The 14578-nt window shown below is 41.7% G+C and overlaps 1 protein-coding gene across 1 annotated transcript in view; it reads right to left on the bottom strand.

Annotated features, from left to right (window-relative positions):
- The window catches only part of TNRC6B (trinucleotide repeat containing adaptor 6B), a 177591-nt gene extending 163266 nt beyond the window's left edge, over positions 1–14325 (bottom strand). Inside the window, exon 1 of the mRNA XM_068970331.1 lies at positions 14270–14325. Coding sequence (XP_068826432.1) covers positions 14270–14314 — 45 coding nt within the window. The 5' untranslated portion in view covers positions 14315–14325. The remainder of the gene's footprint in view (positions 1–14269) is intronic.
- Between the last annotated feature and the right edge of the window lie 253 nt (positions 14326–14578).

Below are 14578 nucleotides of genomic sequence, written 5' to 3'. Positions count from 1 at the left end.
AGGAATAGTTGAATTTCCTTTCTTGGATATTTTTTTCTTTTCCCTGGAACTAAAAATTACTACTTCCTCTTATACTTTCTATCAAATTTTTTAAACTTGATATTTATTATGTGTTTTCACTAATCCACCCGCAAACCCTCCAACAGAGTGGTGAGTCTCCTCTTAATAAGTTCAAACACTTCAGGTAATCTGTCAATTTCCCTGCAGTCTTGAATACATCCCTTGGGGGTTTTCTCCTGTGCCAGCTGAGACTGTTTGCTCTCTAGACCACTAAATAGCTGACACTTTGCCAAGGATGATTCTCTCCCTTCATCTCTGGGATCCCTCCCTCTCTCCCCTTCACTGGAGCATGTTTCCTAGACCCGCTGTCCGCCTCTTTTATGGTTTATTCCTGGAGCACAGACTCCAATCATTTCCTAATAATAGGTATACAGGAAGTGAATTTTTTGACCTTTTGAATGACTGAAATGTCCTAATTTTATCCATATATTTAACATATTTGGGCTTCCCTGGTGGCTCAGAGGTTAAAGCATCTGCTTGCAATGTGGGAGACCTGGGTTCGATCCCTGGGTCAGGAAGATCCCCTGGAGAAGGAAATGGCAACCCACTCCAGTATTCTTGCCTGGAGAATCCCATGGACGAAGGAGCCTGGAGGGCTACAGTCCACGGGGTCGCAGAAAGTCGGACATGACTGAGTGACTTCACTTTCACTTTTCATTTAACATATAGAATATTTTTATCCACACACAGTCAGATACATAAGTTGAAGTTAGTAAACCTTCTTTCTTCCAAAAATATGAAGGCCATGCTCCATTGTCTTCTAGCACCCCAGAGTTGCTATATAGAAATTCAATAATATTATAAATCCTAATGTTTTGGATATGACCTGATTCTCCTTTGGAAACATTTAGGATCCCTTCTTTTTCCTCAGCTTTCTAAACATTTGCTGTTGTTCAGTCACTAAGTTGTGTCTGATTCTGTGAGTTCATGGATTGTAGTAAGGCTCCTCTGTCCTCCACGGTCTCCTGGAGCTTGCTCTAAATTCATGGCTGTTCAGTCGGTGATGCTATCTAACCATATCCTCTGCTGACACCTTCTCCTCCTGCATTCCCAGCATCAGGGTCTTTTCCAATGAGTCAGCTCTTTGCATAAAGTGGCCAAAGTACTGGAGTTTCACATCAGTCCTTTCAATGAATATTCAGGGTTGATTTCCATTAGGATTGACTGGTTTACTCTCCGTGCTGTTCAAGGGACTCTCAAGAGTCTTCTCCAGCACCACAATTTGAAAGGAGCGGTTCTTCTGCGCTCAGCCTTCTTTATGGTCCAGCTCTCACATCCATACGTGACTAGTGGAAAAATCACAGCTTTGGGACCTTTGTTGGCAGAGTGATGTCTTTGCTCTTTAATACACTGTTTAGGTTTGTCACAGTTTTCTAAATATGCAAACCACTAAGTACGGTCCTTCTTTCATTTAGTGAGCTGGTACTGATCCAACCAGGGGTCAAACCTGAGTCCCACGCATTGCACGGAGAATTCTTGCATGCAGGGAAGGCCCCCATCTTGCCCCAGTTTTCACCCTCCCTTCTGCCCTCCCTCCCTAGGCCCACTGCTGTGCTTTCGGTCAGCGTGAGTTGGTCTGCATTTTCCAGAGCTCAGGTGCATTGAACCACACGGTGAGTACAATTTTGGCTCCCTCCCCTCCTCTCCCACTTCCCTTGCCTCTCTTTTCTTTGCCTTTTTGCCTTGGCTAGAAATTCCAGTACAGCGTTGAAGAGAAACCTAGTAGCAGACATCCTTTTCTTTTTTTTTTTGTTTTTCTTTTTCATTGTAGGAGTAAAGCATTCAGTCATTCAACATTGAGCTCAATGTTAACTGTCGAATTTTCATAAAAGTCTTTTATCAAGTTGAATACTTCCTCTCTATTATTTTGCTGAGCGTTTTTATCAGCAATAGATATGACATCTGTCAAATGCTTTGTCTGCATCTCTTGATCATAGGATTTTTCTTTTTCACTTTGTTAATATGGTGTATTACATTGATTTTTTAATGTTAAACCAACCCCACCATCCTGGGTAAACCCTACTTGTTCACATATGATCCTTTTACAAATCATTAGATTCAATATGCTAAAATAAGGCTTAGAATTGGAGAAGGCAATGGCAACCCACTCCAGTACTCTTGCCTGGAAAATCCCATGAGCAGAGGAGCCTGGTAGGCTGCGGTCCATGGGGTCACTAAGAGTCGGACATGACTGAGCGACTTCACTTTCACTTTTCACTTTCATGCATTGGAGAAGGAAATGGCAACCCACTCCAGTGTTCTTGCCTGGAGAATCCCAGGGACGGGGGAGCCTGGTGGGCTGCCGTCTATAGGGTCACACAGAGTCGGACACGACTGAAGCGACTTAGCAGAAGCAGCAGCAGCAGGCTTAGAATTTTTGCATTTATGTTCATGAAAGATACTGATCTGTAGTTTTCTTTTCTTGCAATGTTTTTGTCTAGTTTTGTTATCAGAGTAACGCTGGCCTCACAGAATGAGTTGAGTACAGATGACCCTTGAACAACATGAGCATCAAGTGTGCAAGTATACTTATATGCGGACTTTTTTTCAATAGTAAATACTGCACTCTCACACAATCTCCAGTTGGTTGAGTCAGAGGGTGTGGAAGAACCCCAGATATGACAACCGAGTATAGGAACAGCTGAGTGTAAGTTATATTTGGATTTTTGATTGCCCAGAGGGTCAGTGACCCTAATCCCTGCATTGTTCAAGGGTCAACTGTATTCTCTTTGCTTCAAGTGAAGTTATACTAATTCAAAAAAAGAACCTTGTAACAGTATTCTACCATTTTCCCTCATTAGGTCTTTATGCCACTCTTATTGTACAGTTCACAGATACAGATGTTATAAACCCACAATGCATCTGTATAATTGTTGTTCAATCAATCAATTCTCTTTTAAAGAGATCTGAGTAACAGGAAAAAAGTCTGACATATTTAACCTGTGTAGTTTTCATTTTCTGAGCTCCTTATTCCTTTGAGGAGATTAATATTTCCATCTGGCATCATTTTCTTTCTTTCCTTAACATTACTTATAGTAAGATAAGATATGGATAAATTATTTCAGTTTTTGTATTAGTATGTCTGAAACAGTCTTTATTTAGTCTTTAATTTTGAAATAAATTTTCACTGGTTATAGAACTCAAGGTTAACAGTTTCTCTTTCAGTGTTTTCAAGATGTTGCTCCTCTGTCTTCTTGCTCGCATTGCTTCCAATGAGAAATTCTTTGTTCCTCTGTTAGTAGTGTGTCCTCCTTCCTCTGGTTTTAAGGTTTTCTTGACCACTGGCTTTGAGTAACTTGTTTAAGGATGGGCTTTGATGTGGTTTTCTTCATTTCTTGTGCTTCAAGCACATTGAGCTTTTCGGATTTATGGGTCTACAGTTTTTATCAAATTTGGAAAAACTGAGGCCATTATTTCTTAGCTATTTTTTTCTGCCCCACCATGCCTTCTTTGGGCTTCCCTGGTGGCTCAGACTGTAAAGAATCTGCCTGCAATGCGGGATTCCTGGGTTTGATCCCTGGGTTGGGAAGATCCCCTGGAGGAGGTCATGGCAACCCACTCTAGTATTCTTGCCTGGAGAATCCCAGGGACAGAGGAGCCTGGCAGGCTATAGTCCATGTGGTCACAAAGAGTCGGACACGACTGAGCAGCTAAGCACAGAACAGCACGTGCCTTCTTTAGAGACTCCAATTACAGGGACATTAGGGTGACTGAAGTTGTCCACAACACACTGATACTCTTCACTTTTTGGATTTTTACTCTTTTTCTCTTTGTGTTTCATGTTGGATACTTTCTACTGTTCTTTAAATTAACTAATCTTTTATTCTACAGTATCTAATCTGCCACAATTCCACCCAGTATATTTTTCATCTCAAACATGATAGTTTTCAGTTCTAGAAATTTGATTTGGGGCTTTTAAAACTATATATTTTCCATGTCTCTGCTTGACCTTTTGAACATCTGAAACACAGTTATAATAAGTGTTTTAATATCCTTGTCTGCTAATTCTAACATCTTGGTCAACTATGAGTTGGTTTCAATTGACTTTTCTCTTCACTATGTTTGTATTTTCTGGTTTTTACATGCCTGAAAAATCTCTGCTTTGAATAACAGACACAGAATTTTTGCTGGATCCTGAATACTTTTGAATTCCTATAAATATTTTTGAGCGTCGTTCTGAGATACAGCTAAATTATTTTGAAATAGTTTGTTCCTTTCAGGTTCTGCTTTTAGGATTCTGAGGTCAGACTTCATAATTAGGTAGGACTAATTATTCCCTACTCCTAAGGTGAGAACTCTAGTACCACTGCTGAGTATGCTGATAATGATCCATGAATTATGAAGGTTTCTAGTCCACAGAAATAGGCACCATTACTGACACCATTATTATTCACCATTACTGAGTGCTAGATAGACACTGTTACTTCCAATCCTCTGGGGTGGGTACCCGCTCCTGCCTCAGCCTTGACCAGTCACGTACATATGCCAAAAAGCACTCTGCTGAATACTTAGGGGAACCCTCCACAAATCTCCAGACTTCTCCCTCTTAGCTGCTCTCTCCTCTCCAATATTCTGTCCTACAAACTTCGGCTCCCTCAGTCTCCCCAGACTCTCAGCAGTGATTCCTCAACTGACAAGGTCCACTGGGCTTTGGGTGGGCTCCCCATTTCCCGCACTGTGGCCCAGAGGCTCCCTCAAGCCAGGACACAGGGGTAGTCAGAGGACTCATCTTGTTTTCCAGTTCTCACTGATCACTGTCCTTCACTATCTGATGTCCAGTGCCTTGAAAAACTGTTGTTTCAAACACGTTTGTGTATTTGTAAAGTTATTATTTCTAGTGGGAGGGTAAATCCTATTTCTGATACTCCATATCTTGCCCATCTCGCCTCTGAATTTCTTCTTGACTTACAAAGTTCTTCTCTTATACTGTTACATGAAAGCTTCCTCCACATCATTTAGGCATCAGCTCAAGTGCCATGTCTTTGAAGTGATGGATGAATCCTGACCACCCAACTGAAAGAGCTTCCACACTCAGCCACTCTCTAGCATAATGCACATCACTATCTGAAGGGATTACCTATTTCTGTGTTTTGTTGTCTCCAAGAATGCAAACTCCTTGAGGCAGACTTTGAATGTCTTATTCATCATAAACCATCATAAACCAATGTCTTATTCATCATAAACTTGCTGACTCTCTAATCTGCTCATCTCTGCTTTTCCTTCTTCTACTCTCTAAACATTTATTTCTCCCGATTCTGTCCTTGGACCTCTCTCTTCACATTCTTCACAGCAATTTCATCTAATCTAACAGTTGCAACTAGTAAATTGTTAAAAATTAATCAAGTTTATTTGCGGTTGCACTGGGTCTCTGTTGCTGCGCATGGGCTTTCTCTGGTTGCAGTGTGTGGGCTTACTGAGATGGCTCCTCTTGCTGTGGAGCGTGGACTCTATGCGTAAGGGTTCAGCAGCTGCAGTACACGGGCTCAGCACCGTGGCTCTTGGGCCCTCAAGCACACAGGCTTCAGGAGTTGCAGCGCTCTGGCACAGCAGTTGTGGCACACGGACTTAGCTGCACCACAATATGTGGAATCTTCCTCAACTATGGATCAAACCTGTGTCCCTTGTGTTGGCAGGTGGATTCCTATCCACTGTACCACCAGTAAAGTCCCTCAACTATTAAATTTGAGTGATTCCCAATCCTGTATTTCCAGTCCCCACATATCCTGCTTCCAGTCCTGCATTTTCACCTGGCTGACAGTTTGCCAGCCTCTCAAACTCTGTATGTTCGATACAGAATTAATCTCATTCCCTCCCAAAACTGTTTTCTTTATTATGTTTCCTATTAGGCAAGGGCATCCCCATCCTCCCAGTCATTTTGCTTGAAACCTTGATATTACTCTTGGTTTCTCCTTTTCCTTTTCTCTCACATCAATTGCTAAATTCCATCCACTTTATAAATGATACACTTTTCCAACCACCCACTCCATTCCAGGTACTTTAAGTGGTTTAAGAAGGAAATATATGTATTTCCTGAAATAGAAAGCTGAGAAGGACAGCTGATATTCTGCATAACAGAATCAATATTCAAAATGAGCTTAGCCAACCAAAGAGAAGGACAGAAATTCCCAACTTGTTTTTTGTCCTTATTGAACATCATTTACTAACAGAAAAATAAACAAACCTTAAGTGTAGAGCTAACACCCAAAAAGAGGTCCTTTTCATTATAGGGGACTGGAATGCAAAAGTAGGAAGTCAAGAAACACCTGGAGTAACAGGCAAATTTGGCCTTGGAATACAGAATGAAGCAGGGCAAGTGAAGTTGTTCAGTTGTGTCCGACTCTTTGCGACCCCATGGACTGTAGCCTACCACGCTCCTCCATCCATGGGATTTTCCAGGCAAGAGTACTGGAGTGGATTGCCATTTCCTTCTCCAGAGGACCTTCCTGATCCAAGGATCGAACCTAGGTCTTCTGCATTGTAGGCAGACGCTTTACCGTCTGAGCCACAAGGGAAGTCCTAAAGCAGGGCAAAGGCTAATATTATTTTGCCAAGAGAACACACTGGTCATAGCAAACACCCTCTTCCAACAACACAAGAGAAGACTCTATACATGGACATCACCAGATGGTCAACACTGAAATCAGACTGATTATATTCTTTGCAGCCAAAGATGGAGAAGCTCTATACAGTCAGCAAAAATAAGACCAGGAGCTGACTGTGGCTCATATCATGAGCTCCTTATTGCCAAATTCAGACTTAAATTGAAGAAAGTAGGGAAAACCAATAGACCATACAGGTATGACCTAAATCAAATCCCTTATGATTACACAGTGGAAGTGAGAAATAGATTTAAGGGCCTGGATCTGATAGATAGACTGCCTGATGAACTATGGAATGAGGTTCGTGACATTGTACAGGAGACAGGGATCAAGACCATCCCCATGGAAAAGAAATGCAAAAAAGCAAAATGGCTGTCTGGGGAGGCCTTACAAATAGCTGTGAAAAGAAGAGAAGCAAAAAGCAAAGGAGAAAAGGAAAGATACAAGCATCTGAATGCAGAGTTCCAAAGAATAGCAAGGACAGATAAGAAAGCCTTCCTCAGTCATCAATGCAAAGAAACAGAGGAAAACAACAGAATGGGAAAGACTAGAGATCTCTTCAGGAAAATTAGAGATACCAAGGGAACATTTCATGCAAAGATGGGCTCGATAAAGGACAGAAATGGTATGGACCTACAGAAGCAGAAGATATTAAGAAGAGGTGGCAAGAATACACAGAAAAACTGTACAAAAAAGATCTTCACGACCCAGATAATCATGATGGTGTGATCACTCATCTAGAGCCAGACATCCTGGAATGTGAAGTCAAGTGGGCCTTAGAAAGCATCACTACGAACAAAGCTAGTGGAGGTGATGGAATTCCAGTTGAGCTGTTACAAATCCTGAAAGATGATGCTGTGAAAGTGCTGCACTCAATATGCCAGCAAATTTGGAAAACTCAGCAGTGGCCACAGGACTGGAAAAGGTCAGTTTTCATTCCAGTCCCAAAGAAAGGCAATGCCAAAAAATGCTCAAACTACCACACAATTGCACTCATCTCACAAGCTAGCAAAGTAATGCTCAAAATTCTCCAAGCCAGGCTTCAGCAATACACGAACTGTGAACTTCCAAATCTTCAACCTGGTTTTAGAAAAGGCAGAGGAACCAGAGATCATATTGCCAACATCCGCTGGATCATGGAAAAAGCAAGAGAGTTCCAGAAAAACATCTAGTTCTGCTTTATTGACTATGCCAAAGCCTTTGACTGTGTGGATCACAATAAACTGGGGGAAATTCTTCAAGAGATGGGAATACCAGACCAAGTGACCTGCCTCTTGAGAAACCTATGTGCAGGTCAGGAAGCAACAGTTAGAACTGGACATGGAACAACACACTGGTTCCAAATAGGAAAAGGAGCACGTCAAGGCTGTATATTGTCACCCTGCTTATTTAACTTATATGCAGAGTACATCATGAGAAATGCTAGGCTGGAGGAAGCACAAGCTGGAATCAAGATTGCTGGGAGAAGTATCAATCACCTCAGATATGCAGATGACACCACCCTTATGGCAGAAAGTGAAGAGGAACTAAAAAGCCTCTTGATGAAAGTGAAAGAGGAGAGTGAAAAAGTTGGCTTAAAGCTCAACATTCAGAAAACGAAGATCATGGCATCTGGTCCCATGACTTCATGGGAAATAGATGGGGAAACAGTGGAAACAGTGTCAGACTTTATTTTGGGGGGCTCCCAAATCACTGCAGATGGTGACTGCAGCCATGAAATTAAAAGACACTTACTCCTTGGAAGGAAAGTTATGACCAACCTAGATAGCATATTCAAAAGCAGAGACATTACTTTGCTAACAAAGGTCCGTCTAGTCAGGGCTATGGTTTTTCCAGTGGTCATGTATGGATGTGAGAGTTGGGTGTAAAAAAAGCTGAGCGCCAAAGAATTGATGCATTTGAACTGTGGTGTTGGAGAAGACTCTTGAGAGTCCCTTGGACTGCAAGGAGATCCAACCAGTCCATTCTAAAGGAGATCGGTCCTGGCTGTTCTTTGGAAGGAATGATGCTAAAGCTGAAACTCCAGTACTTTGGCCACCTCATGTGAAGAGTTGACTCATTGGGAAAGACTCTGATGCTGGGAGGGACTGGGGGCAGGAGGAGAAAGGGACGACAGAGGATGAGATGGCTGGATGGCATCACGGACTCAATGGACATGAGTCTGAGTGATGGACAGGGAGTTGGTGATGGACAGGGAGGCCTGGCATGCTGCGATTCCTGGGGTTGCAAAGAGTCGGACACGACTGAGCAACTGAACTGAACCAAGTGTAGACAGTGGAGACATCAATGAATTTTAGTATTTACTCATTTGTTTGGCTGTGCTGGGTCTTAGTTGTGGCACGTGGGGTCTTTGATCTTCATTGTGGCATGTGCCATCTTTAGTTGTGGCGTGCAAGATCTTTAAGTTGCAGCATGGAAACTCAGTTGTGGAATGTAAGATCTAGTTCCTTGACTAGGGATCGAAGCTGAGCCCCATGCATTGAGAGCACAGCCACTGGACCACCAATGAAGTCCCAACAGCCATCCTCTGCTTTTTATCTTTCTAGCGGAGATGCAGAGTCTTCTAAACTCAACAGACTGAAGTGTACACGCCATAACTCTCAAGAATATATAATCCCATCTCTGAATTTAAACATCTCTCAAAAAAAAGCCTCTAGAAGATACTGTACGATTTCAGGGAATATTTCTTTAAAAGGAACATCAATATTCTCCAAGAAGATGTCCTTTGTCAATCCTGTCCAATCATAAGGCATACCTGATTTATGTCGGTACAATACGTACATGGGTATTTTTAAAAACTGCACTGACCCTTTTATTCACTTATTAGCTATTCTTAGCACCTTCTCTACCAATGCCATTCCAAAACTGTCCTCCTTAAAAGGAAATCTAAACTTGTCATTTCAATCATGCACGCTAAACTCTTCAGTTTAACAATGACTTCTATTTCAGAGGGAACACTAAGCCGGACCCCACTCTCTTTCTTTCCTCCTCCAAATATCAGTCACCACCAGACGTTAGAAGAGCAGGGTTCTGGCCTGAGCCCAGGTACCGCCACAGCAGCAGGGGCCAGCCTCACTGATCCTCAGGCTCCTTCAAACTCACAAGCCTGGTGAACCTATTCCATAAACACATTCGGCCTTCCTTCACTCATTTCTTCACTCTTTACTCAAACATGCCTGGGCCTCCTCCATTTAAAAAAATCTTTCACAGGACTTTCCTGGCCTGGTGGTACAGTGGTTAAGAATTTGTCTTACAATGAAGAAGATGCGGTTCTATCCCTGGTCAGGCAACTAAGATCCCACAGGCTGTGGAGCAACTATGCCCAGGGACTCTGGAGTCCATGTGCCACAGCTAGAGAATCCGTGCGCCACAGTAAAAGATCCTGCATGCTGCAACGAGGATCCTGCGGGCTGCAACTAAGACCGACACAGCCAAATAAATAAATACAATTTTTTTTAATCTTAAAAACATCTTTCACTTGAACTAATACCTCCTTCTGGTCAGGCAACTAGGTGGTTCAATGGTAAATAATCTGCCTGCAAATGCAGGAGGTGCAGGAGCCTCAGGTTTGATCCCTGAGTCGGAAAGCTCCCCTGGCGCAGGAAATGTCAATCCACTCCAGTATTCTTGCTTGGAGAATCCCACGGGCCTCGGAGACTGGTGGACTGCAGTCCATGGGGTCATAAAGAGTTGGCCGTGACTGAGCACACAGCACACACACTACTCGGTGCTCTGCTCTGTTCATTTACTTCTAGATTTCACAACTGGATAGTAGACTATAGCCACCACTCTTTATGTTTTTATCATTTCATTTCCTTTTAACCCATAAAATTGGTTTCTCATCCTCTTCCTCTTGAAGACCACTAATAAATTTCTTTTAAAAGCATTATTATGGAAAGTGTCAAGCACATACAAAGTGAATACAAATGAATCCTTATATATTCATCACCAAGCTTCAATAGCTGTGAACATTCTGTCATTCTTGTTTCATCCATACTTCCATCCATTCTCCATCCCTATTCAATTACTATTATTTTATAGTTTTCACAGGTAAAGCGTACCTGAAAAGTTGTACTTTTTATTTTAATTGCAAATTCTAGAAGTATACTTTTGACAATTGGATATACACCTGTGTGATCCATACTCTTCTAGGACACAGAACACCTCCACCTCTCCAGAAAATTTTGTGTACCTTTTCTTTAATTAATTCTTCAAAAAATAAATCCAGATACATTTTCTCAATTACCAACCTCCTTGGCTTCTCAGCAGCATCTGACAGTACTCATTCTACCTTTCTTCTTGAAATGTACCTCTTGGTTTCTAGGAAGCAAAAGTATTCCAGTTCATCCTCAAGTCACGTCAGCTTCACCTCCAGTATACTTCCAGTCTGTCTTCCTTTACTTCAGTGCAGTATGGTAATCCGCTTTCTCTCTCACCCAAGTGACTGACTAGGACTGTCTTCTTTCTCACTGGTCTTCTTGCTCCCACCCCTGCTTCAGTCCAATCCATTCTTTACATAGAAGCAAGAGTGATTTTTTAAAAATGAAATCATAGGGACTTTCCTGGTGGTCCAGTGGCCAAGACAGCACGTTCAATGCAGAGGGCCTGGGTTCGATCCCTGGTCAGGGAACTAGAGCCCTCATGCTGCAACCAAGAGTTTACATGCAGAAATTATAGATCCTACATATTCCAACTAAGACCTGGTACAGCCAAATAAATAATAAATATATTTTTTAATGGAATCACATCACATTGCTCCCTAATTTAACAGCCTTCAATGACTTCCCAGTTGACAGAAATTCTTCCCACATGAGACAGAAACCACATTCTATGCCAAGGCTGTCAAGTTCTTGCAAGGTCTCGGCCTCCCTCTGTAGCTTCCTATCACCGCTCAGTGGCACAGGACTTCTGACAGTTCTTGGAAGAGGCCAAGGGCTTCTGAAGTTGTTTCTTCTGTCTCGTATACTATTCTTCTAGCTCTTTACACAGTTGGCTCCCTCCGTCTTCACTGTTCAGCTGAAATGCCACATGTTCAGAGAGGGCTTGCTTGACTAACCTAAGCTTGTCCTTCCAGTCAGCCTGTATTGTATTATTTTATTTTCTTCATAGTACTGATCATAACTCAGAAGCATTATCTTTATTTATGTTTGCTTCTCCCACTAAAATGTACCAACTTGAGAGTAAGAACTATGTCTTTTTCCTTTATTGTGTGTATCTGCTAATAACATATGCTCAAGAATTTTTTTTAATTATTTAATTCAAAGTCTTTGTTTTACAGAAAAGTCCCCACTGTTTCTCAACACCATTTACCTTTCCTAACATTTCTATTAACAGAAAACCACAAATTATGTTACCATGTACTATGATAAATTCCTGCATTAACATCAAATTATTACAAATATTATAAGATTTTAAACAAAGAGAAGCATAAGAAAAAAGTCATAAAACATAATATAAATGAAGACTGGTGAAAACAAAGTTATAATTTAATTTTAAAAACAGAAGAAGCATTACTTATTGCAAGTGTAAAAAGAATATTCTTTTTTTAAAAATACTGTTATTTATTTGGCTGTGCCAAGTTTAGTTGTGACACAGGGTCTTTAGCTGTGGCATGCAAAGTCTTAGTTGCAGCATGTGGGATCTAGTTCCTTAACCAGGGACTGAACCTCAGCCCCCTGCATTGGGAGTGTGGAGTCTTAAGCCACTGGGCCACTAAGGAAGTTCCCCCCCACCAAAAAAATTTTCTTTTACTCTTTAGCCTAATTGATTCTGAACTGATAAAATATTCAATAATTGAAAAATCAAGAAATGCAGTCCTCCTTCCTCCCCTAGAAAGAAGGTGGAGACTGAGTCTCTGGTACAACTAAGCATTCTATGTCGATCTAGTTACATGCTTGCCAAGCAATCTTCAAATTTCAACGTAGCTTTCCAGGAAGAGAATGTACTAGTCAGAGGATCCAAGAATCCAGTCTTCCTTAACACTGTGGTTTATTATAAACTAATTAATTAGGGTCTTGGGGAAGGGTCTGTGTGTACTGTAGAAATCCTGGGGTCTGTATATTTTTGGTGACCTCGGTGTACACGTCTCGGTGTGTAAGTGTTTGGGGGACATTCCTAGAATGTGTGCATATCTCACTTATTCTGACTCTCCTTAAACCAGGTTTAGGATCCAGATGACAGTGAACATGTTAGGAACTAGATGAATGTGCTCAGGGGTGTCTGACTCTGCAACCCCATGGACCGTAGCCCGCCAGGCTCCTCTGTCCATGGGCTTCTCCAGGGAAGAATACTGGAGTGGGTTGCCATCCCTTCTCCAGGGGATCTTCCCAATGTCTCCTGCATTACAGGCAGATTCTTTTCCATCTGAGCTACCAGGGATGCCGGGATCTAGATGAGTCTGATAAAAGTCTATTGGATTCTGCTTTGGCAGAAAGAAGGAAGGGATCTGGTGATATGGGGGGGAAAACAAGGGGAGAGGATGACACCTGTCCTTCTGCCTAACACACGGACTGTAATGAGGGGAGATTCAGAAAGAAGCTGAACAGCATCTTTCACAAGGAGCTCTGGGGTTCGGGGCATAAACTGTGCTTCTCTATAGCCCAGCCCATGTACCCATTAAGTAGTCATTCTGCTTCCCCCAACCAATCTCTGGCAACCACCAGCCTATGTTCTATGTAATTATCTATTCTACATATTATATATAAATGGAATCATATGTGACCTTTTGTGCCAGGCTTCTTCCAATTAGCATGATGTTTTGGAGTTTCCTGGTGACATTTGACCCCTCTCCACTTTTGCTCTGGTGAAAGTTGCTGTTCAGTTGCTCAGTGGTGTCTGACCCCATGGACATGGAGAAAGAATAAACCTTCCCAAGAGAGTATAAGCAGCAGCAGTAACAGCAAAGGACATCCCTCAGGAGGGTTCAGGGCAGACAGCCCTACAGGTGTGGGCAACTGTTCAAGACACAGTGTGGGATACCCTTGGAGCTCCCAGCAAGGATTAGAAATGATTTGACAGGAGAAAAAGGGACATGAAGGTGATCCTGAGGGTTCGCTATGACCAAGAAGGGAAAAAGCCAAGGAGACTCAGGACATGGAGCTAGATATAGACGGTATCAACACAAACATAACTACTTCTACACAGGTAACAATGAAGTATTCATTTAAGCTTTAAAAAGCCTGAAAAACCAAACCAAATATCATTTATAAATTTATAACCAAAAATGTCTAAAAATGATCAGTGATACCTCTGTGTAGCAGGAATAAGAGACAGGCTTTTTTATTTTTTACCTTATACACTTTTGATTTGCTTTAATTTTTAAAATAAGTACATGCAACTTGCATAATAAAACCTTAAAAGATAAAATGCTAGTAGTCTACAAGTAAATCATAAATTTTTCTATGAGCTCAGTGAAATTTGTTTTCATTTGTCACGGAATGTAACAAAAGTGGATATTGAGAAGGAAAAAATCCTTTCAATCTTAGGTGAGGTTTAATTTAAATCAATCAGATGTCTAAATTCACCTAAAACACAACACCCACTCTCCTCACTCACTGTCCCTGTTGTTTAATTTCTGCTCAGACTGTTTGCACTTTTAGTAATTCACTGACCTTGGAACTGCTTTCTTCCGATACTTCTCCCTCATTGGTCTGCATGGGAACAGACTCTGTGCAAAACTCTGCAGAAACACACAAATACTGCCTAAAAGAGGTAAGAAGAGAAAAAAAAAACATACATAAGGAATTCAGTGTGCATATTTGGTTTCTCAGATTACATTGAAATTCTGTCACCAAGACTAAAAATAGTGTGAAGCGATGACCTTGAGTAATGTGTGTGTACACATGCACATATGTGTGTGTGTGTGTAGCATACATACACACATATCCCAGGGAGAGAGGCAGGGAGAGAGTTTTTCCCAC

The sequence above is a fragment of the Capricornis sumatraensis genome, chromosome 4 (genome assembly GCF_032405125.1).
Source record: "Capricornis sumatraensis isolate serow.1 chromosome 4, serow.2, whole genome shotgun sequence".
Taxonomy (NCBI): Eukaryota; Metazoa; Chordata; class Mammalia; order Artiodactyla; family Bovidae; genus Capricornis; species Capricornis sumatraensis.
The sequence above is the reverse complement of the archived record's forward strand: the minus strand, read 5'-3'. Positions and strand labels throughout refer to the sequence as shown.